Here is a 24,055-nt window from a genome sequence, read left to right as displayed (position 1 = left end):
CTACACGCACATAATATGTTTTAATGGTCTACTATAGATCTACAAAATTTGAAGTAAATCTGTGATCCCAAATTTGAGGACTCCCCTTGTCAGTTATAGGGTGTAACACTTAGAGCACACAAATCTCAAAGCTGCTTAATAAAACCAAAGCTTTTGTTCAGTTTTCATGTTGTATTGATCCAAATTGGACTCAACTGTATACAGGCACTTTGAGCTTATAAATGAAAAGACCACACTCAATTCTCACAAACGGCGCTTACAGAATATGTATTATTTCTCACGGTTTCCAAAATCTCATAAGAGATGAGTACAACATATTTTCTTACAGCAGACTGATATCAGAGTTACAAATTTGTAGTTAAATGAATCTGTCTTTCTGACTATACTCTAAAACTGTAAAATCCTGTATTTTTCTCAGTTGCACATATCATCCTTTTGCAGCCAGCGCCAGAAGATACAGCCACATAGAGAAGTATTTTCTTGATACATATTCTGTCAACCTGAAACAATGTTTAAGAAAAGGATGGATCCTATTCACCATATAGCAGAAATGTTGATTCACAGATGTTGTTGTTGTTGTTGTTGTGTGGTCTTCACTCCAAAGACTGATTTGATGCAGCTCTCCACTTGCTACTCTATCCTCTGCAAGTCTCTCATCTCCGAGTAACTAATGCAACCTACAGCCTTCTGAGTCTGCTTACTGTATTCATCTCTTGGTCTCCCTCTACAATTTTTACCCCCCTCTCTTCCTTCTGTACTAAATTGGTGGTCACTTGATGCCTCAGAATGTGTCCTACCAACCAATCCCTGCTTCTAGTTGGCTGTACAATAAATTGCTCTTTTCCCCAATTTTATTCAGCACCTCCTCATTAGTTTTGTTATCTACCCACCTAACGTTCAGGATTCTTCTGTAGCACCACATCTCAAAAGCTTCTATTATCTTCTTGTCTAAACTGTTTACTGTCCATGTTTAAGTTCCATACATGGCTTCACTCTGTTCACTCTGTACAAATACTGAAAGGACTTCCTGACAGTTAAATCTATACTAGATGTTAACAAATTTCTCTTCTTCAGAAACACTTTTCTTGTTGAAGTTAACAAATTTCTCTTTTCAGAAATGCATTTCTTACCATTGCCAGTCTACATTTTACATCCTCCCTACTTCGACTATCATCAGTTATTTTGCTTCCCAAATAGCAAAACTCATCTACTACTTCAAGTGTCTCATTTTCCAATTTAATTCCCTCAGCATCACCTGATTTAATTTGACTACATTCCATTATCATCATTTAGTTTTTGTTGATATTCATCATGTATCCTCCTTTAAAAACACTGTCCATTCCGTTCAACTGCTCTTACAAGGCCTTCGCTTTCTCTGACAATGACAATGTCATCTGCAAACCTCAAAATTTTTATTTCTTATTTCTTCTCCCTACACTTTAATTCCCACTCCAAATGTTTCTTTCATTTCCTTTACTGCTTGCTCAATATACAGAATGAATAACATTGGAGATGAGCTACAACCCTGTCTCGGTCCCTTCTCAACCACTGCTTCCCTTTCACGCCCCTCGACTCTTATGATTGCCATCTGGTTTCTGTACAAATTGTAAGTAGCCTTTCCGTGCCTGTATTTTACCCCTGCCACCTTTAGAATTTGGAAGAGAATATTCCAGTAAACACTGTCAAAAGCTTTATCTAAGTCTACAAATGCTATAAACTTAGGTTTGCCTTTCCTTACCCAATGTTCTATGAGAAGTCATAGGGTCAGTATTGCCTTGTGTGTTCCTCTGTTTCTCCAGACTCCAGACTGATCTATGCTGAGAGTGACTTCTACCAGTTTTTCCATTCTTCTGCAAAGGATTTGTGTAAGTATTTTGCAACTGTGACTAATTAAAATGATAGTTCGGTAATTTAAACACCTGTCAGCACCTTCTTTCTTTGGAATTGGAATCATTATATTATTCTTGAAGTCTGAGGGTATTTCGGCTGTCTCATACATCTTGCTCACCAGATGGAAGAGTTTTGTCATGTCTGCCTCTCTTCGGGCTACCAGCAGTTCTAATGGAATGTTGTCTACTTCTCGTTTTGACCTTTCAGTGTTTTGTGAAATTCTTCTCGCAGTATCATATCGCCCTTCACATCTTCATCTACATCCTCTTCCATTTCCACATCTCCCTTGCATAGACCCTCTTTATACTCCTTTTACCTTTCTGCTTTCCCTTCACACAGATAGGCACAACAAAAAGACTGTCAAACAAGTAAGCTTTTGGACAAAAAGGCATTCTTCCAAATTAGTCAAGATACACACACTCATGCAAACTCAACTCACACACACACACACACACACACACACACACACACACACACACACTTGAGCACTGCCTGGCTGTCAAGGCCAGATTGCAAGCAGCTGCGCGTGATGGGAGGAGCAATCTTGTAGAGGGGGATAAGGAGGAGGCTGGTGTGGCAAGGGGGCAGGTATAGCAGGACTGGGGTGGGGAACAGTAAGTGCTGCTTGTGTAAGCATACAGGGATGCGGTCGAGAGAGGCTAGGGCAGCTAGGTGCAGTCGCAAGGTTAGGAGGAGGGCAGGTGAGGTGGGGGCAGGAAAAGAGAGAAATAAAAAGACTATGGGTTCATTGGTGGAACAGAGGGCTGTGCAGTGTTGGAGCTGAAGCAGGACAGGGGATAGCTGGGTAAAGGACAATGACTAATGAAGATTGAAGCCAGGAGGGTTGCACAAATGTAGGATATATTGCAGGGAGGGTTCCCACGTGCAATTCAGAAAAGCTGGTTTTGTTAGGAAGGATGCAGATGGCACAGGCTGTGAAGTAGTTATTAAAATGGAAACTTTGTGCTGGGCAGCATGCCCCCCAACTGGTTGGTCCAGTTGTTTTTTGACCACAGCTTGTCGGTAAGCACTCAGGCAGACAGAGAGCTTGTTAGTCGTCATGACCACATAGAATGCAGCACAGTGGTTGCAACTTAGCTTGTAAAGCCCATGATTGGCATCACAGGCAACCCTGTCTTTGATGGGATAGGTGGTACTTGTGACCGGATGGGTGGTGGTGGAATGATGTATGAGACAGGTCTTGCATGTAGGTCAGTTATAGGGATATGACATAAGAGACAAGGAGTTTTGTAGGGATGGACAAGGATATTGTGTAGGTTCAGTGGGTAGTGGAATCCACTGTGGGAGAGGTGGGAAGGATAATGGGTAAGACATTCCTCATCCCAGGGCACAATGAGAGGTAGTTGCAACTCTGGCAGCAAATGTGATTCAGTTTCTTCAGTCTTGAGTCATGAAGGGAATGTTACTCTGCGGGCTGGACGATGAAGGGAATGCTCCTCTGTGGGCCGGACGGTGGGACTTTGTACAAGTTTGAGAGGGTAATTATGGACCGTGAAGTACTCAGTGAGACCCATGATATAGTTTGAGAGCGACAGCTCATCACTTTAGATATGACAGCCATGGGTCGCTAGTCTGTATGGAAGGGACTTCTTTGTATGGAATGGGTAGGAGCTGTTGAAGTTGAGGTATTGCTGATGGTTGGTATGTTTGATAGGGGCAGAGGTACAAGGTACAGATGTAGCCATCTTTGAGGTAGAGGCCAACATCGAGGAAGGTGGCTTGGTGAGTTGAAGAGGATCAGGCATAATGAATGGAGTTCAGGAGGAATGTGAATAGGGCGTCCTCACCCTGATCCAGATCATGACTCTGTAATCAATAAATTGAACCAGCTGAGGGGCTTGTGATTCTGAGTGGTTAGAAAGAGTTCCTCTAGATGGCCCATGAATAGGGTGGCATAGGATGGTGCCATATGGGTGCCCACTCATGTATCACAAATTTGTTTCTAGGTGAAGCCTTCAAAGGATAAGTAATTGTGAGTGAGGATACAGTTCATCATGGTGACCAGGAATGGGGTTGGAGATTTGGAACCCTTCGGGCATTGGGAAAGTTAGTGCATAAGTGCCGACACCATGGGCATTAGGGATGTTAGTGTAGAGGAAAGTGGCATCAAAAGTAACGAGCAGGGCACCATGTGCTAAAGGAACATGAACTGTGCAGAATTTGTGGAAGAAATGGTTGGCATCTTTTATATAAGAGGATAGGTTGTGGGTAATAGGTTGAAGGTGTTGGTCTATAAGAGCAGAGACTCTAGGGTCAGATAGGGGTGAGGAGAGAGAGAGAGAGAGAGAGAGTGAGAGAGAGAGAGAGAGAGAGACTCTAAGGAGAGCTTATGGGATGGGTCTAAGAGATCGTGATAGATTTTTGGAATGGGGTCACAGTAGCAGGGTTTGTAGGTGGATGAATCTGACAGCTGGCAGAGTCCTTCTGCCAGGTAATCCTTGCAGGTGAAAACAACAGTGGTGGAGCGTTTGTCAGCAACTTAGATTATAAGGTATAAGGACTATAAGGCATAAGATCTCACTTGCCTTATCTCTCCAACCATCACCCACATTACAGAGTCTCACTGTTTGGCTGCTTGTGATTCAGCACAACTGAAGACTGGAGCAACCGAATCACATTCCCTGCCAGGGGTCCAACTACCTCTCATCCTGCCAGGGTTTTGGCTACCTCTCGTGTTGCCCTAAAATGAGGAATGTCTTACCCACTCTCCTTCCCAACCCTCTCATAGTTGATTCTGCCACCCAATGAACATACGCAATACCTCATCCATCCCTATACAACCTGTGCCCCCAATTCTTTGCCTCATGCCTGACATCCCTGTAACAGACGTAGTTGCGAGACCTGTCTCATAGATCCTTCCACCATCACCTACTCCTGTCTGGTCACAAGCATCACCTATCCCATCAACGACAGGGCTACCTGTAACATCAGTCATGTGATCTACAAGCTAAGCTGCAACCACTGTGCTGTGTTCTATGTGGACATGACAATCAACAAGCTCTCTGTCCACATGAATAGCTACTGACAAAACATGGCTAAAAAACAGCTGGACCACCCAGTTGGTGAGCAAGCTGCCCAATACAATGTTCTTCATTTTAATCACTACTTCACAGCCTGTTCCATCTGGATCCTTCTTACCAAAACCAGCTTTTCTGAACTGCACAGGTGGAAATTCTGCCTACAATACCCTCCTGGCCTCAACCTCTGATGGTCATTTCTCTCACCCACATATGCCCTGTCCTGTTCGCACTCCAGAGCCCTTTATTCCATCAATTCGTCCACAATCTTTTTACTTCTCTCCCTTTCCACCCACAGCCCACTCATTCAGCCTAACCTCCTGACTGCACCTATCTGCCCTACCCTCTCTCCATCTCACCCCCATATGTTCCCACAAGCAGCACTTTACCGTCACCCTTCTAACCTGCTATCCTTCCCCCTCCCTGACCCAGGCTCCTACTTACCCCCGCCACTAAGACTGCTTCTCCCATGATGCTCACAATCTGGGCTCGGCAGGCAGAGACAGTGGTCGTGTGTGTGTGTGTGTGTGTGTGTGTGTGTGTGTGTGTGTGTGTGTGTGTGTGTGTGTCTAATTCGGAAGAAGGCTTGTTCGGCAGTCTTTTTGTTGTGTCTATCTGCAGCTCAACATCTCTGCTATATAGTGAGTAGCAATCTATCATTTTCATAATACTGTCATTATTCCATCCTGGATTTTCCATTAATTAAAAGAATATTTCTTTTTGAAAAAGTTCCAGAGTGCTCTGAACAACTGTGTGAACATTATCATTTGTGTGTGCTTGCTCACGGTGAGTAAATTGGAGGCAATATAGTTTGAATCAAGTAACTGTGATAAATATGATGAAGTCTAGCTTTTGACTCTATACTGTATAACTTTTTCAGAGTAAAAATATAATCATGTAACATGGAAATGCCATAGATCCATACAAATAAATAGTTTTGCATAGTAGCTTCCACAACTGATAAGTGTTTTATGTAATAAAAGACTAGACAGATTTGGAAAAACATGACTATTCCAGAAGTAAATAGTACAATATTAGAGTGAAAGTGGAATATACACAATGGAAGTGGTAAATCATATGGTTAAAGTATTGAATGGTAGATAAACAATAATGAATTTGCAGCTAAGTTTCCGGGCAACATTCTTCTAAACTAACATACACACATGTATGTATGTGTTTTTGTTACTCTGGTACTATCAGAAATTTCACCTATAGTTTCAGTTTTGTTTATGTGCTTGTGTATCATTCAATGCTGCAGCAATATGGTAATTGATAACCTTAACTCCTCCCATTGCAACATGTAATTATGATACTTGGATGCAAAATAGGGGAATCAGCAGGCTAGAACATGAGTGACACTGGCAAGAGTAATAAGAACTGGAAACACAAGAAGTCAAAAACAATCAAGAAACAAATCACAGATAATGAAGGGACACATGAAAGGCACATCTATGAAGGAAACTGAAAGCAAGTAAAAGAAAAAAGAAAAAAAAAGAAAAAAAAGAGAGAGGGAGAGAGAGAGAGAGAGAGAGAGAGAGAGAGAGAGAGAGAGAGAGAGAGAAAGAAGCAAATGATGCAGATCAGGCAAGGAAAGAATTGTAAGAAAAATAGCAGCTACAAAATATAGGAGGGAGATGAAAAATAGAACATACATAACTGTTAAATTGTATAAAAGAAGTGATGACACTGGAGAGATGGAATACAGGATAGGAAAATACAGAAAGAGGAAATGAGAAAAATGATGATAATAACAATTATTGTTTTAAGGCAATAACCTGCAGGATCATCAGTGACCTTTATCAAGAAACAGTTAGACAATGACACAACAGGATGATGTAAACTGCGACCAAACAGGTGGCAGGTGACAAATGCATACTACAGACCAAACTCTGATTTACATTTCAGGTTCCTCAGTTAATACTCAATGGCAGTTTTGTGGTTATATTTGTCATAACGATTTGAACTTCAGCTGTATGTCAGCAAATATATCAAATGGGCTGTCCGACATGCTGATCTCACTCTGGCTGACTACATTTTATCATCGATTTCTAGATCTCAGAATATCATAAACATAAATAAAGAAGTTGGTAATGTATTCCTGGTCAGGGTACTACTTTCACAAGAAGTACATTATTTTGTTGTGTTAAAATGAGTCAATAGCTCTTTGACTTGACAGGATGTCATACAGAATATATTTGCAACCCAGGTTGGCAGTGAAATACTGAAATATTGTGCCTGTAGCAGCTGTGCAGTGAACCAACGTTTCTGGTGGAATTTCTTCTTTTTCTATTGTTAGCATGCCTTTTTCTTGCATTTGAGTAGTCAGATGCCCTCTCTATCACTTCTAACATCTTAATTTATCAAATATAATCTACTTTAATATTTCACTATTTATGCACTTTTGTCTTCACCATAGTGTGACAGACCTACAAAAATACTTAAAAATCTCATTTATTCCTACCATCTTCTCTTTTTTGTTGGCTAAGTAAATAAAAGTTATATCTGTATCTGCTATCACTTTGTAAGTAGAAGTTTTTCTTATCTTTATTTGGCTATAGTTTCATTTCACAGGTATTTTATCATTAACTCCACTCCTTGTAAATATAAATTTTAAGTCATAAAACAAGCTTCATTTTATTAAAGTGTCAGAAGTTAATGACTGAGACTGTATTTCATTTACAATTCAAAACATGTTCTGATATGAACCAATGGATCACTCCATAACTGTGACAATTATGGACTTTTATTATAAGGAAGAAATGCAGATGAAATTGCCATTCTAAGAGAACATTAAAACATATGTTGTCACATGGTTGCGATGAGAATATTACTTCAATTCCTACATAAAATTGTTTAGTTAGTGGCAACTGAAATCTGATTGGCATCAATGCCAAAAAAATATTCAAACAATGAATAGGCTCCTTAACAGAAAATTTACATCTGGAGTGGAAAAGATCACAAATATTGCAATCCATACAAAATCAGTGCAGAATTACTGTCTGTATGAAATAAGTTACTTGAATCAAGAGAATCATAAAAATGTAAAGAACCTCATCATAGAAACATCTTGCCATTTATGAAATCATCCCTATAACTACTTTCACAAGTATTTCAATAAGTAGTCTCATGCAGAGACACACAATAAATATAAAAGGATAAAATAAAAACTCACCTCCCTCATCCTCCAGATCTTCTTTGCTAATATCTTTTTTCTCCTCTCCATCTAGTGTCTCAGCACTACCTTTATGGCTGTCATCCTTAAATGGACGGTTTTTGTGACTGCCATAGGATTTATTACTGTGATAGAACAAGATACAGTTAGTCATACGTATTAGTCACAATGCCATATTACACATTTATTTTTCTGTAATACCTTATGACATCTTCTTCTAATCTTTGCTTATAGTATTCATTTTCTATCCTGTTATCTTGATGGTTCTCCTTGATAGAATTCCCAATCAGTTTGGCATTGTTCATCATTAGTTTACCCTTCTTCAGTTTATTTTTAAGGTCACCTTAAACAAAATAGTGAAAATAAGTTCCAGACAAACACTATTGTAGATCACACAAACAAACACATAACAGAAAACAGCATTCCCACTAGCTTTTGAGCACTAGCTTTTTTTCTAGCAATAACACACTTATTCACATGCACAATTGGATTGACTGCAAAACACACACACTCCCAAGGCCACATCAAGACTAATTATTTAATTAACAATTAGTGTTGCCAAGGCAATATTAATTGTTGATATTTGATTACTCAAAGTAATTGCTTGTGCTGATGGAGGCTGGGAGAGGGTAGGGAAGGATGCAAGGAAGGAATAGTGGGAAAGATGCAGACCAATGTCTTTGTGGCCACACAAGAATATGAAAAGGTTACAATGGGAACAATAAAAGGAGCTGTAGGAAGAGGGAAGTGGGGGGGGGGGGGGTTACTAGTGGGAAAATGGGGAGGGGGAGAGGAAGGAGAGAAAAACAAAGATGAAGAAGGGGAAAGGGTGGGGAGAGAAAAGGGAGAAGGGTTGAAAAGGGGAAGAGAGGAGGAGAATGAAGGGAGGGAAAGGGAGAATGTCCAGATGGAAGCAGAAAGAAGAGAGGAAGAGTGCTGTAAGAAAACAGTACATGATCTGGACAGGGAAGGAGTACTGTGCCGTAAGAGAGAAGGGAAAGGCAAGATGAGGCAGTGCAACAGATTAGTGGAGGTTTAGGCCGATCAGCTACATGTTAGTAGCTGCCTTTACCTTATTTTATGTATTGCTCCATCCAGGAATTTCCATTATTGTTATGCAAAATAGATACCAGTAGTGTATCGAAGACGTACTGTCATACTTTGAAGAAAATTATGTGAGGAGCTTTTGGTTCCACTAGAATCAGCTCAAGGATGGCAACGGTTCAAAATTATAATGATAAATAATGATTTACTATGAGTGGGGAGATCATAGCAATTCAGAACAGAATAAGTGTGTATGATGATGATGCATATATGAAGTAAGTATAGGAATATACATGGGACAAGGCAGCATAGTTGTTAAGAAAATAGACTTATATCCTGAAAGAGTAATGTTCTAATCCCTGTATTTTGTTTTCAGTGATTTCTCTAAATCATTTTAGGTGACTGCCGAAATGTTTCCTTAAGTACAATAATGGTCCATTTCTGAGTCATCCTTCTCTATCCAAGTCAATTATTACATTCTTCCCACAGTCTGAAGGTATTTTACCCTTCTTGCATATTTTGCATACAATGTGGAACAATCCAGCAATGGGTGATTTTCGTGATGATCTTAATAGTTCTGAGTGAATGTCATCTGTCACAGTTGACATCTTGCAACTTAGGTTTTATAGTGATCTGTCAAATTCTTATTGTAGTATTGCATCCATCCTCTTCCTTTTCCCTTTCCAAAACATCGACATCAACTTCCTTTCCATTATAAAATATGTGTCTATAGGCCTTTTTCTTCCACTTTTCAGCCTTCCCTTCTTTGACTAGCAGCCTATTGGCTATCTACCTAAGTTCTTAATTTTCATATAACTGCTTACACTGTCTCCCAAGTTTGCTTTAATTTTTCTGTATGCAGGATTGATCTTTCCTATATTCATGAATGCTTTACACTTCTAAATATATTGCTTTCTCATTTTGCACTTCCTTTCAATCTCATTTTTAGACATCTGAACTCCCTTATGACGGCTTCATTTTTATTTTTATTCATTTCATTAATTAAATTTAATAGCTTCTATATTATTCAAGAATTTATAATGCACTCTTTATTTTTACTTAGTTGTTTCTCAGCTCCTTCACTATTTCATCTCTTCAAAAGTATCCATTAATCATCTACAGTATTTCTTTTGCTATTTCAGTCAGTCAGTCAGTCATGCTCTTTGTGAAAGTGTTGAAATCCTCTTGTTGTCTTAGCTTATCCAGGTCCAATGTCCTTAACTGTCTACCATCCTGTACTTTCTTCATATTTAATCTACACTTCACAGCTACTGGATTATGATCAGTCAGAACTGATCATGAAAATGTTTTGCAGTTTAAAACCTGGTTTCCAAAAAGTTGTCTTGCCATCAAATCCACTGCCTCAAATCTTCCAGTGTTCCCAAGTCCCTTCCACAGATAAAACTTTTCATGATCCTTAAACCAACTTTGAACAGTGGTTAGATTGAAAAATTCTACTAACTGGCTTTCTCCTTCATTTCTTTCCCTCTTCCACGTATTTGTGTTATTTTTCCATCTCTTCCATCTCTAATGGTCTCTACTATCTCCAATGGTCAAATTCTGCGTCCATAACAATTAATCTTTCGTCTTTCTCATTGTATTTAATAGCTTATTTTATTATACTTTTTTTTTCGATCTATTCATCATCTGCAAAGCGAGTAGTCACTTGTACTATTGTGGTTGGTCATGGCTTACATATATCTTGAATATACTAATCCAGTCACTATGCTGTTCTTAGCAGTTTATGTACATCTCTATTTTACTGATCATTATGAGACCTTCAATCATTCCCACTATATGTAACTTTAACTTATCCGTTCCCCTAGGCAAGTTCTCTAGTCTCCCTATCCAATTAAGAGATCTAACATTCCATGCTCCAAACTGTAGAACACCAGATATGTTTTTTCTGCCAAAGCAGTTACCACAAGATGTTAAAGACTTTTACATGTGTATGTTAATTAATTCAGTTTTTGTAATTTGAGGTCAGAGCAACAACAGCAACGTAACAAAGGCACAGACACCACAGCAGCACTGAGTAGTCTTTCGCTCCAGCTCACACTCTCTTCCTTTTAAAAACATGAAAGTAAACTGGTACTAGAATATTGTCCATCTGTGTGAGAACTAGTTTCAATAAACTACAGTCTCAGATAGCTTTCATCTATCTTCACTGTTGCCCAATTTTTTCAGTGCCTATATAATCTTCCTCACTGGTACATCCTTTGCTTTGGTGTGAAATCCTTACCCTGCTGGGGAGCTGCTCTTGTCAAAAGTGTCATGTTGTGGCATCTCATCTCACATCCAGCTTCAGCCTAAAAAATTAGCTTGGATATCATATTTTGTGTGCCCAAACAATTTATGTGTCACATATCAATAAGGAATGTGAAATATTTACCTCTAGGCAGGAGCATTTATAAGATCTGTCGTGAAGTTGAGAAGAATCATTGATGAAGCACTGGATACAAATATACCTAGTAGCACAGTTTATGGCAAGATAACGCTGTATAGTACCCAGAAAGAAACTTCTGATGAAATAGTAGCTACTGCACAAAAAGCATGGAGCTATACCCAGACATCTACACAGATGTAGATTGTCCACAAATATATCCCCTGATTTCCACAATAATAACTATTTACAGTTGCAGTATACAGATTTTCATCTATTTCCATTACAATAAAATCATACTGCTAATGGTTTTTCTTTTAAAAATCACTTTATTACCCACTGGAATGCAGTGCCACTATAGTGGCTTTGATCCGCTGCGTCCTGGAGAGGGTAGATATATGCTGACTTCTGATGGGGCTACAGACAACAACATGCCCTGTTTCGTGGTTTACGTGTGTACCCTGTTTCCATCATGCCTACAGCTGACTTTCGCCCCAGCAACACAGTAAGAGAGGTCGCTTACACAGATACCAAAAGCTGCTACAAAACTATCTGGAGACCCTTCTACGCTACTCCATACAGCGGAATTTTCACTTCATGGTCAGACTCCTGTTTATGTATCACATACAACACAAAAAATGTCCAGTACAAAATCAGCAGATCTATTAAAATCCCCTTTCAATACATTTACAAGTAGTCATTGCATTACCTACATGATTAGCTTTACATAGTACGCAGTATGTTGTGACAACTTGCAACATGATTTTATTTGACTTCACAATATTACAGAAATTCAGAAACCTGTTTCACTAATTATGACAAAATCTTGTAACTTTCATAATGTACCAAGAATATGATATGTTACATTGTATTAATATGTGGTCTTTATTTACATCTATATTCTTAGTCAGCTGAATGTAAATTTAGAGGTCTGACTTCAGCAGACAAAAATTTAGGTCTACAGCAATTCTACCATCAGAGCTGTGGCATACCAAACAAGTTAAAAAGCTTTACAAAATTGTAATATCCACAGATGTTGATAAATGGCCTGCATCAGTGGATAAAGCACCAAGGGATGTGGAACTCATTTTTCTTATATATGCAGAGCTCCAGTTACAGATCATGCACAAACCATCATCTGTTTTGGGAGTTATCAGCAGTAGCTCACTGACAATTTAAAAAACTTTTCTCACTGTTGGCTATGCAGTCCATACCTGGCACACTTTCCCATGGCCTACATGCCAAAGTTGGCCTATATTTCAAGCTAGAAGTGGTTTGTCACAGTTATGGTTGCCAACAAGCCATGCTCTGCTCAGCAGCATCTAGATAACCATTAAGAAGTATGGGAGAAATATCATATAGGGTGTTGGGGTGCAAGCAGAGCACAAGTTGAAGAAGCGATGTACTCTCCAAACTGACAACACACACTTCTCTTTTCCGCTATTTTTCTATTTCTGGAGTTTGATCCACCTTAAATCAGACACAGTGGCTCTATCAAGTGGTTGGTGGCATGTATGCTGTCCCTTGAGTGTATCCTTTTTATTCCATTTGCTGAGTATATGCAGGTTTCACCAGCCAAACCTCATCTATTATTTAAACAACCTACAAAGCCCACATCTTTCAGTATGCATACAGTATTTCACTATTTGGCCCCCCATGCATTGGTACAAATCTGATGTCAACGAAGTAGGATTGCTCACCTTTCAGGGAGGCCGTTAGTTTCCTGGCTTGCCCTGCCAGGGAACTCTGTGATGTGCTGGCATTTCTCACAATGCTGTGCAGGCAAAGTCCACCTTGCTACAGACAGGCAACACTATTCGCATGCAGGCAGCATGTTCCTGAATTCCTGTCCATGAGGGGCCAAGTCCATGGCGATGCTGCATGCCATTGCCACAGCTTGCCTGCCACCTTATGCTGAAAACTGCCCTCAGCTGTCTTCTGGTTGCCATTCAGAGTACTGAGATTCATCTTGTTGTTGCACACCAGTAACCAGCAGCACTGCACAATATGCTGCCACCAATACACTGTCCTCACTGGTGTAGTGCCTCGAGAATTTTGGGATAAATTCTACATACACTCATATTTCACCATCTCGAACACATGATATTTTAAGATTGAGTGGGTGAGAGTGGAATTGTGTCTACTGTGCCACAATTTATGTGTTTGCAGGATGGGCGTGTGTTGCGAGAAGACTAAATTTGAGGCGGTTTATCGGTGCTGACAAGTGTTGGCCGTGCACACCTTGGAAGCCGTATGTCCAGTACAAGGAGTAATCAAGGGCAACTCTTCGGCAGTGAAATAGTAGTGACTGTTGGAACAAATGAAATATCTTTTATCTAGAGACTCATATACTCTGTCGTTTCACTTCTTAGGAGCAAGACCTGTTTTGACAAGGGTTATTAAAACCAAAAGAGACTGTAATGGTATATGTTAAGTACTAATGTTTTCCAGACGGGGTTGATTTGCGAGACTTGAAAGCACTTGTAAAACTTGTGTAATTCTTTTATTGTGAAGAAGAAAATATAGTGAAGTTGATACAAAAATATTCTGAGAGTAAGAAATCATTTCAAATGTAGGCAAGTAGTTAGTATCATTTCCCTTAACAGCACGAAATCTTCAGAGAAGAAGCATTGTGAAGATCGACACAGCCGTCTGTCCTGAGAAGAAGATCAGCTGCACACAATATGTAAATCACCCGCGAGAGACGTGTAAGTCTTGCACCAGTGTACCACACAGTCTCCGGTCGTCTGGAAAACGTTAGAAAGTGGCGACCCAAGTGACAGGACCCGAAGAAAGTGGGAATTTAATGACAAGAAATCGAGATAAGAAGGTATAGAGTTGCTGTAGCAACCGAGAGTAACAAGACAAAGAAACTGTTATGCAGAATTGGATTCTGCCTAAAAGGAAAAAAGAGTGAAAAAGTTAATAAGCACCGAACAAAGAAAGATGCAGAGAATAGTTTGACTAAGAAGATTTGGTGTAGGGAAGTAAGCAGTCCTCACAAATACGTCGACCCGACCGATGTTGATGCAGCAACCAACTGACGCCGATGCAGTAACCCGCCACCATTGCTGACTGCAACGGCTGCCATTCACCGTTACTGACTTTGCGTCCACTCGCCAACACCAACGCTTTAACCAACGTTCGATGAGCTATTCACTGGTGCCAATTCTACACCTGCTCACTGATGCAGCCTAAAACTTTACGCCGGGTGAACAAAAAACAATTTGTTGGTAAAGTTGAGGGGACGATTGCATGATAAACTGTTATTACGTTATTGTATTCATTGGTGAATTTTCCTTAGATGAACAGTAGGTCTAAGATCCATAAAATTATGGATAAAGAACAGCAACAAATGTCAGAGCCAGCCATGGCAATGACTACAAGAAAGGAAATGCCAGACTGGAATGAGGTAGCAAATTTAATTAAAGCACTACGTCTTAAATTAGATGACCTGAGACAGGAACTAAATGCTAGATTATATGACCAAAGTGCTAAGTTGGATGACCAAAAGGCTGATATGGCCATTCTAAGTGAAAAGTTGGAAGCACAGAGTGTAACTTCAACAGCTCAAATTGCCTCTTTGAGAAATGAAATAAGTACTACTTTAAGTGAAAAGTTAGAAGCACAGGGTGAAGCCCTAAATTCTAGGTTTGATGTATTAAATGATTAAGTGGAAAATTTATGATTGGATTTAAAGAATGAATTAAGCAAGTCTTTAACTGTCCAAATGAATCAAATGTTTATGGATTTTAGCTAAAAGCAGGATGACCAATTTCAGAAGTTGACCCAGAAATTAAAATTTGATACTGAAGATAAGTGTAACAATACAGAGCCTGCATTTAATGCAAAATTAGTGTCATTTCAGAGTGTGTGTAATGTTACATTTGATGCAGTGAAACAAAGACTACATACTGGAAATGATAGCGTAGAAAGAAAGAATAAGCTGATCCCTGTTGTCCAATCGCAAATTGTGGTTGTCAACACTCGAGTCAATAATGTGGAGAGAAATTTTAAAGAAAAGCTACCAACCTCAGACACCATAAATATAAGTAGTCTGGTGGAACCTTTTGAGCTAATTATAGATCGAGAAGCTACTGAGAGTATAATATCGAGAAGCGTTTTGACTGTTGCTTTCTCCAAACTTAATGATAATAGCAATGCTAGAGACGACTCATGGAAAGAATTCAAACCCGTCCATGGCAAAGTAGAAAATATGATAACTTTATCTGCTGTTGGGTTACATAGTAAGGTGGTGATTGTTTTGTTGTGGGGAGACATTGACACAAAAATTAATGAGAGGTATTTGTATGCACCTGCTCAAGTGAGGTTATCAGATCCATGGGATCTGGATGGAGTCACATCTTTCCCCAGGGACGTTAACATCCAATGTTAATGGGCGGAGTGACAACCGTCGGTTCCTGAGTTCTTTTTGGTGTTACTTCCAAATTTACTTTCCTACACCGAATTCCCCTCAATTCTTCAACTATTCTGTGATCTGTTCTTGAATTCTTAAACTATCCTATCATGTTAGTATTTAAGTGACTGAATATGACTACAAGATTGTGGCTAATTTAAGAGAATCACGAATAAACAGTGACCTCTAAACATAAAATGGAACAAACAGAATAATAATTTAATGGAAAATTAGTATGATGGCACTAGGTAAGCAGAATGTATCGAACTGACATCGACCAAACACTGTATTTTATGTGGGTATAAAAGATGATATGAAGTGACTAACTAGATGACTATTTTATACAATAGTGTATAATTTTCTAATTTTATAGAATATTTTATACCTTTTGATGAGATGTGATGTAGACAGGGAGGGTTTATATTGATTTTGGAAGGGTGGTTAGTGTAAGTACAAGCATAACTAACACTAATCACACACCCCACCTTCCAGACAACCCTCGCAGACAAGTGTAACTGATTCTTCACCATTTGTCATTTCATAGATGCCATAGATGTTGCTAAGATTTTTTTCGGGGGCTTCAAAGGTGAAGGTGAGAATGTCCATTCTGCAGGAGACATTTAACATCATACCTCCTCCGGCTTCTCGCTCAAATACTGGTGAAGTAGGGATCCTTAGGAAGGGGAGCGGGAAGGGTTTTCCTGTCTTTGGGGCTATCTTCTTTCACTTCTTCAATCTTAGCAATCGTTTCTATTTTTTCATTTCTTCCTTCTCTATTGTGTACCAGTCTATCTTTTCCTCTTTCCATATGCATACACTTCTATCGCTGAAGTCCTTCTTACTTTCCCTGGTTTCCTATAACCTTCAACTTATTTCAAATAAGTGGCCGAAGAATCACGCTGCACGAACACACATCGACATACACACAAAATTACACTTAGACACAAACATGAAAATTACGGGCTAGAAACTGAAAGCAATGTCAGAACCGCCAAGGGATGTAAGGGAATAAAGACATATGTACATCTGGGTAGATGCATATATTGTATGGTTGATATATGACGGTTCTGCATTGCCCCCATTTTTTTTTTTTTTTTTGTTGCTTCTTATGTACTTATACGTAGGTATAAGAACAGAGACTGTTTAATATCACACAAGGAAGTGTGAGAAATGAAGGAGAGTAGAAACTATGGAAGAATTAATGAGAATAAGCCAGGGAGGAACTATGGTGATAATTATTTAGGAATATCAATCGAATATTTGTTCTGATTATTTGTAGGGCAGTGGGACAAGTATAGTATAAAGAAAGGTATGGTATATTGAGTTATGTATAAATATGTCTACTGAAAGCGTAGAAGCTGAAAGGTAGTGGAGGACTCTAGGGAATCAAATAAGGTACCAAAAGGTAAAAGTGAAGTGTGAAGTAGAATTGAATTTTGCCAGGTAATATTTAGCGACAGTATACATAAATATGTATACTAGGGCAGTGAACTATGAAGCCTACCCAGGAAGGAGAAGGAGGGCGCACCCAGCATTTATTGGATGGAAAAGGGCAGGTGGGCAGACCCAAGAAGGGCTGACCTATACTATGCGGACACGGGTACCAAGAAGGGGCTTGACTTGTACCATAGTAAATTAGGAAGTTTAAAGGGGCGTACCTACCAACAAGGAAGGAGTAAGAGCATTCATAGTAACAACCCGTATGTAAGGTATAGGTACTGTGCCTAAAAGGAAAAGGGCAGTATAATGACAAAAGTCACACATTTTGTAGAGATTATTCTGGTAAGTTTAAGTTCTTCTGTGGGAGGTTCTGGGTTTGAGGGGATGAGGAAGTGGGTCTGGTTATCTGTACCCCAAAAGTGCCCCACTTGTGAAAGGATATTTTCCGGGACTGGATCAGACTCTGAATGTGGCTCTCCAGCAGGGATACGACTTCCTCAAATCCTGCCCTGAAATGAGATCCATCCTTCATGAAATCCTCCCCACTCCACCAAGAGTGTCTTTCTGCCATCCACCTAACCTTCGTAACCTCTTGGTTCATCCCTATGAAATCCCCAAACCATCTTCCCAACGCTCTGGCTCCTACCCTCGTAACTGCCCCCGGTGTAAAACCTGTCCCATGCATCCTCCCACCACCACCTACTCCAGTCCTGTAACCCGGAAGGTGTACACAATCAAAGGCAGAGCCACGTGTGAAAGCACCCACGTGATTTACCAACTGACCTGCCTACCCTGTGAAGCTTTCTATGTGGGAATGACCAGCAACAAACTGTCCATTCACATGAACGGACACAGGCAGACAGTGTTTGTTGGTAATGAGGATCACCCTGTGGCTAAACATGCATTGGTGCACGACCAGCACATCTTGGCACAGTGTTACACCATCAAGGTTATCTGGATACTTCTGACTAACACCAACCTATCAGAACTCCAGAGATGGGAACTTGCCCTTCAATATATCCTCTCTTGCCGTTACCCACCTGGCCTCAACCTCAGCTAATTTCAAGTTGCCGCCACTCATACCTCACCTGTCATTCAACAACATCTTTGCCTTTGTACTTCTGCCTCGACTGTCATCTCTGCCCAAACTCTTTGCCGTTACATATGTCTGCTTGTAGAAATCCTTGGGTAACAGAAGAAATATTGAATTTAATTGATGAAAGGAGAAAATATAAAAATGCAGTAAATGAAGCAGGCAAAAAGGAATACAAACGCCTCAAAAATGAGATTGACAGGAAGTGCAAAATGGCTAAGCAGGGATGGCTAGACAACAAATGTAAGGATGTAGAGGCTTACCTCACTAGGGGTAAGATCGATACTGCCAACAGGAAAATTAAAGAGACCTTTGGAGATAAGAGAACCACCTGTATGAACATCAAGAGCTCAGATGGAAACCCAGTTCTAAGCAAAGAAGGGAAAGCAGAAAGGTGGAAGGAGTATATAGAGGGTCTATACAAGGGCGATGTACTTGAGGACAATATTATGGAAATGGAAGAAGATGTAGATGAAGATGAAATGGGAGATACGATACAGCGTGAAGAGTTTGACAGAGCACTGAAAGACCTGAGTCGAAACAAGACCCCCGGAGTAGACAACATTCCATTGGAACTACTGACGGCCTTGGGAGAGCCAATCCTGACAAAACTCTACCGTCTGGTGAGCAAGATGTATGAAACAGGCGAAATACCCTCAGACTTCAAGAAGAATATAATAATTCCAATCCCAAAGAAAGCAGGTGTTGACAGATGTGAAAATAACCGAACAATCAGTTTAATAAGCCACAGCTGCAAAATACTAACACGAATTCTTTACAGACGAATGGAAAAACTAGTAGAAGCCGACCTCGGGGAAGATCAGTTTGGATTCCGTAGAAATATTGGAACACGTGAGGCAATACTGACCTTACGACTTATCTTAGAAGAAAGATTAAGGAAAGGCAAACCTACATTTCTAGCAATTGTAGACTTAGAGAAAGCTTTTGACAATGTTGACTGGAATACTCTCTTTCAAATTCTACAGGTGGCAGGGGTAAAATACAGGGAGCAAAAGGCTATTTACAATTTGTGCAAAAACCAGATGGCAGTTATAAGAGTCGAGGGACATGAAAGGGAAGCAGTGGTTGGGAAGGGAGTAAGACAGGGTTGTAGCCTCTCCCCGATGTTATTCAATCTGTATATTGAGCAAGCAGTAAAGGAAACAAAAGAAAAATTCGGAGTAGGTATTAAAATCCATGAAGAAGAAATAAAAACTTTGAGGTTCGCCGATGACATTGTAATTCTGTCAGAGACAGCAAAGGACTTGGAAGAGCAGTTGAATGGAATGGATGGTGTCTTGAAGGGAGGATATAAGATGAACATCAACAAAAGCAAAACGAGGATAATGGAATGTAGTCGAATTAAGTTGGGTGATGTTGAGGGTATTAGATTAGGAAATGAGACACTTAAAGTAGTAAAGGAGTTTTGCTATTTGGGGAGCAAAATAACTGATGATGGTCGAAGTAGAGAGGATATAAAATGTAGAATGGCAATGGCAAGGAAAGCGTTTCTGAAGAAGAGAAATTTGTTAACATTGAGTATAGATTTAAGTGTCAGGAAGTCATTTCTGAAAGTATTTGTATGGAGTGCAGCATTGTATGGAAGTGAAACATGGACGGTAAATAGTTTGTACAAGAAGAGAATAGAAGCTTTCGAAACGTGGTGCTACAGACGAATGCTGAAGATTAGATGGGTAGATCACATAACTAATGAGGAAGTATTGAATAGGATTGGGGAGAAGAGAAGTTTGTGGCACAACTTGACCAGAAGAAGGGATCAGTTGGTAGGACATGTTCTGAGGCATCAAGGGATCACCAATTTAGTATTGGAGGGCAGTGTGGAGGGTAAAAATCGTAGGGGGAGTCCAAGAGATGAATACACTAAGCGGATTCAGAAGGATGTAGGTTGCAGTAGGTACTGGGAGATGAAGAAGCTTGCACAGGATAGAGTAGCATGGAGAGCTGCATCAAACCAGTCTCAGGACTGAAGACCACAACAACAACAACATGTCTGCTTGTGTCTGTATATGTGCAGATGGATGTGTGTGTGTGTGTGTGTGTGTGTGTGTGTGTGTGTGTGTGTGTGTGCGCGCGCGCGCGAGCGTATACCTGTCCCTTTTTCCCTCTAAGGTAAGTCTTTTCCGCTCCCAGGATTGGAATGACTCCTTACCTTCTCCCTTAAAACCCACATATTTTGTTGGTGTCCATCTACCCAGGGAGAAATGATCATCATAATAATATGAAAGAAATTAGAGTTTGCATGGACAGATTTATGTGTTCATTTTCCCCGCACACTTTTCGAAGGTGGAACAGTAGAGAAAGAGCTTGAAGGTGGTTCAATAAACCCTCTGTCAGGCACTTAATTGTGAATTGATGAATAATTATGGAGAGGTAGATGTAGATGAATTATTTACAGCACAACTGAGAAAGAGTTGTTGGCTTTGGTATTTGGAGTGAACTACTTTGTATGCTACCAACATGGTAGATCGTTAACAGCAGTTACTGGTCATTCAGCTCTACTGTGGCTATTGAACTTAAAGATTCAAGCAGTCAGTTGATGCAGTGAGCTTTGAAACTGTGTGAATATGATCATGAGGAGCTCAACAAACTAGGTAGAGTGTATCAAAATGCTGATGTACTGAGTACAAAGATCTGTGTATAGCAAGCAGATGTTTATTGCTGAGTAGCAGGAGGCACAAGAGTGAGAGCCAGAATGCCACGAATCTGCTACTCTTCTGGACTTTGTGTCCAAAGATTGCATCTTGTACCACAAAATTCCACAAGGAAAGCCACTGGTGATACCAAAAACACTACAGTGTCATATTACCATGCAGTGCCACGATAGCACCCAAGTGGGTCACAGCAGGAAGTGTCCATTACGCACGAGTCATGACATGATATTAGTGTAAAGGCCACCAACACGACACTGAGAATTATGTTCAGTTTGTCTTCCATGTATGCAAAGAGTGTGGAAGTGAAGATCACAAATGCTACTGCAAACATTGCCAGAAGCTTCCAGATCATTTGAGATCATAGCTCTAGACATTTTGGATCCTTTTCACGTTACCTAGTTCTGGTGCCAATCACCAAGATGACAGCAGAAATGGCAGCCAAAGCATTTCTCACACACTTGATTTTACTGCTTGGATGTTCTGACACCATTCTCACAAAGCCAAGGAACAGATTTTCCATCTGCTTTATTTGTAAAAGTGAGCAAACTTTTAAGAATTAAGAAGTGGAGAACCATTCCTTGCCAACCCAATGCCAATGGCCAAGTAAAACATTTTCGTAACATGATCACAAAAATGTTATCCCACTATGCAAACAAGACAAACAGAACACGTATTTGCCACAGATTCTGTCCATTTACAACAGATGCATTCTCAGATCAATGGGGCACACACTCCTGAGTTCTCCATTTGCACTGTATAAACTATCACTAGGTGTTGTCTCAACCAAGGCCAAGAGCCTGGACTGAAGAATTAAAACAATCTGGTGGAAGGTAGAGCAGAGTAATTTTAATGCTGGGGTTAAGCAAGTACAGAAAGTTCACAAAGGCACTGTCTTACTGACAGCGGGACTGGGTCTTGTTAAAGAAACCCAGCAACCAAGAAAGAGAAGACAAAAAAATTCTCTGCTCTCCATAAAGGTCCATAACAGATTACATGTCTAACATGCCCTGTCAATGCAAAGAAACAGTTAGCAGACAATACTGCCCATTGGGCACTTCAACAGGTTAAAACCCTATTAGAGACAGGCAGTGCCACCCTAACCCATGGTTCCATGTGAGACTCTGTGATGGACCATGAATTCACTGACTGATTAAGACACATAAAGAAAGTCTTCACCCAAGCACCACAACAATATACATCGCTTTCCATGTGTACCTACGCCTTGTGGTCATGAGACTGAGTATGCCACAGCACTATGGGCTGCACAGGGTGATGGACTCACTGTCAGCAAACAGGCACATACTGAGAGGCAGCTGAGTCTTTGCCACTGCACCACTATTGTTATGTAGTGATGGAGACAAGAACATAGCCTGCAATAAGAACAAGTAGCGATGGCTGCCTGTGGCGTAGCAAGGAGCTGCTGTCGCTAGCATGGCCAAACTAATGCACGTTGATGTCAAGACGGACACCAGAGGCATACACACAGATTTTCTGTTGTGTGCAAGCTGTTCACACAAAGGGCTCATGTCACCTTGTAATGGAACATTTCCTACATATGATGGCTGCCTCAGTATATAGCCACAGGGCCTTAATCACCATTGCAACTTCACGCTTTCTATCATGAGATTTGAATCAATCAGCAATGTCATTGCCATATTACTATGTTACATCACAGTGTATCTTTCATTTTCCTGTTACTGTATGAGTAACTTGAGAGATTTAACTCTTTACACATACTAACACAATTCACAATATATGTATTCAGTGTTGAAGCTTGCAACAGTGTTTCAAATTTTTCTAGTGTCATAGGTCTATTACATGCCACTTTGTAATTAATGTGTCAGTGTGGTATCTACAAAAGTAATTCCAGTTTATTATTTGCCAGTAGAAATGTTTCACAAGATTCCAAATAACTATGTATAACTAGTCTGAGTCTGCAGAAACTGGTTGTTGTTATTCCATTAGTTACCACTGCTGCCAGATAGTGTTTAGTGCTTCAATGTCCAGTTTCAATTGTATGACCTGTCTAATCACAGTTCCAATAAAATGACTTTTCTTGTAAATATATTTATCCTTCTGTAGTTGTTTCTTCATTGCCCAAGGAAATTTCAGTGAGACAGATGTGTTTGAATTTGGAACTGATTAACATAAGAACAATAGGATCGCTAAATCACTTTATGAGAAAGTTATAGAAATGTGGTGCATGTACTTTTTTAAGTTTTAACCTATAGTTTAGTAAGCAACCCACACTACATAGTCATATTTCAGGATTCTAGTTTCAGTAGTGTCTTTCTCTTGGAATGGCTGTCTTATGGATGTTCCTTGATATTCTTTTTCTGTAGATAGATTCATTATTAGAGGAATAATAATTATGCATTTAATATCACTAATTTCCACTATTTATCTTTCAGACTTATTGACAGCTACTTATCTCACAATTTCCCCTCCTGCCCTTGTAGATTTTGCTCATAATGAGATGAGACTGAATTTCAGAGGATATAAATGGCATGTAACTTCAGAGGATATAAATGGCATGTAACTTTTGCTTTTGAAATTTGATGTGGTGATTTCACATGGCTGTACATGTGGATACCACTCCTCCACCTCCTACACAAGTACCCTGCTTGTCTTACTATCCCAAGACTACTATTGATGTCAATTCATGAAACGTAGGTGGACCGAAAACAGTATCTCTCCAACGGTAAGCAACTGCGCCTCCTGACAAGGCAGCCATTATTATTGAGTGATGTTACAACAGTTGATTGGTGCTATCATACATTACTGGTACTTACCTGCTACACCAATAGATCAACTAACAATACAGGAAAGTAGATAAATTAGTCTGGATCGTGCTGTCTCTCATATTGCCAAGAGGTAACAGCAAAGGTATGTTTTAGTAGTACCTT

The 24,055-nt window shown here is 39.9% G+C and overlaps 1 protein-coding gene across 1 annotated transcript in view; it reads right to left on the bottom strand.

Moving 5' to 3' along the window:
* LOC126095773 (sodium channel protein para) overlaps positions 1–24,055 on the bottom strand; it is a 923,047-nt gene that overhangs the window by 258,461 nt on the left and 640,531 nt on the right. The window contains exons 21-22 of the mRNA XM_049910580.1: positions 8,302–8,443; positions 8,101–8,225 (exon numbers count right to left, since the gene is read on the bottom strand). Coding sequence (XP_049766537.1) covers positions 8,101–8,225; positions 8,302–8,443 — 267 coding nt within the window. The remainder of the gene's footprint in view (positions 1–8,100; positions 8,226–8,301; positions 8,444–24,055) is intronic.

The sequence above is a fragment of the Schistocerca cancellata genome, chromosome 8 (assembly GCF_023864275.1).
Source record: "Schistocerca cancellata isolate TAMUIC-IGC-003103 chromosome 8, iqSchCanc2.1, whole genome shotgun sequence".
Lineage (NCBI taxonomy): Eukaryota > Metazoa > Arthropoda > Insecta > Orthoptera > Acrididae > Schistocerca > Schistocerca cancellata.
This window is presented reverse-complemented; position numbering and strand designations above follow the sequence as displayed.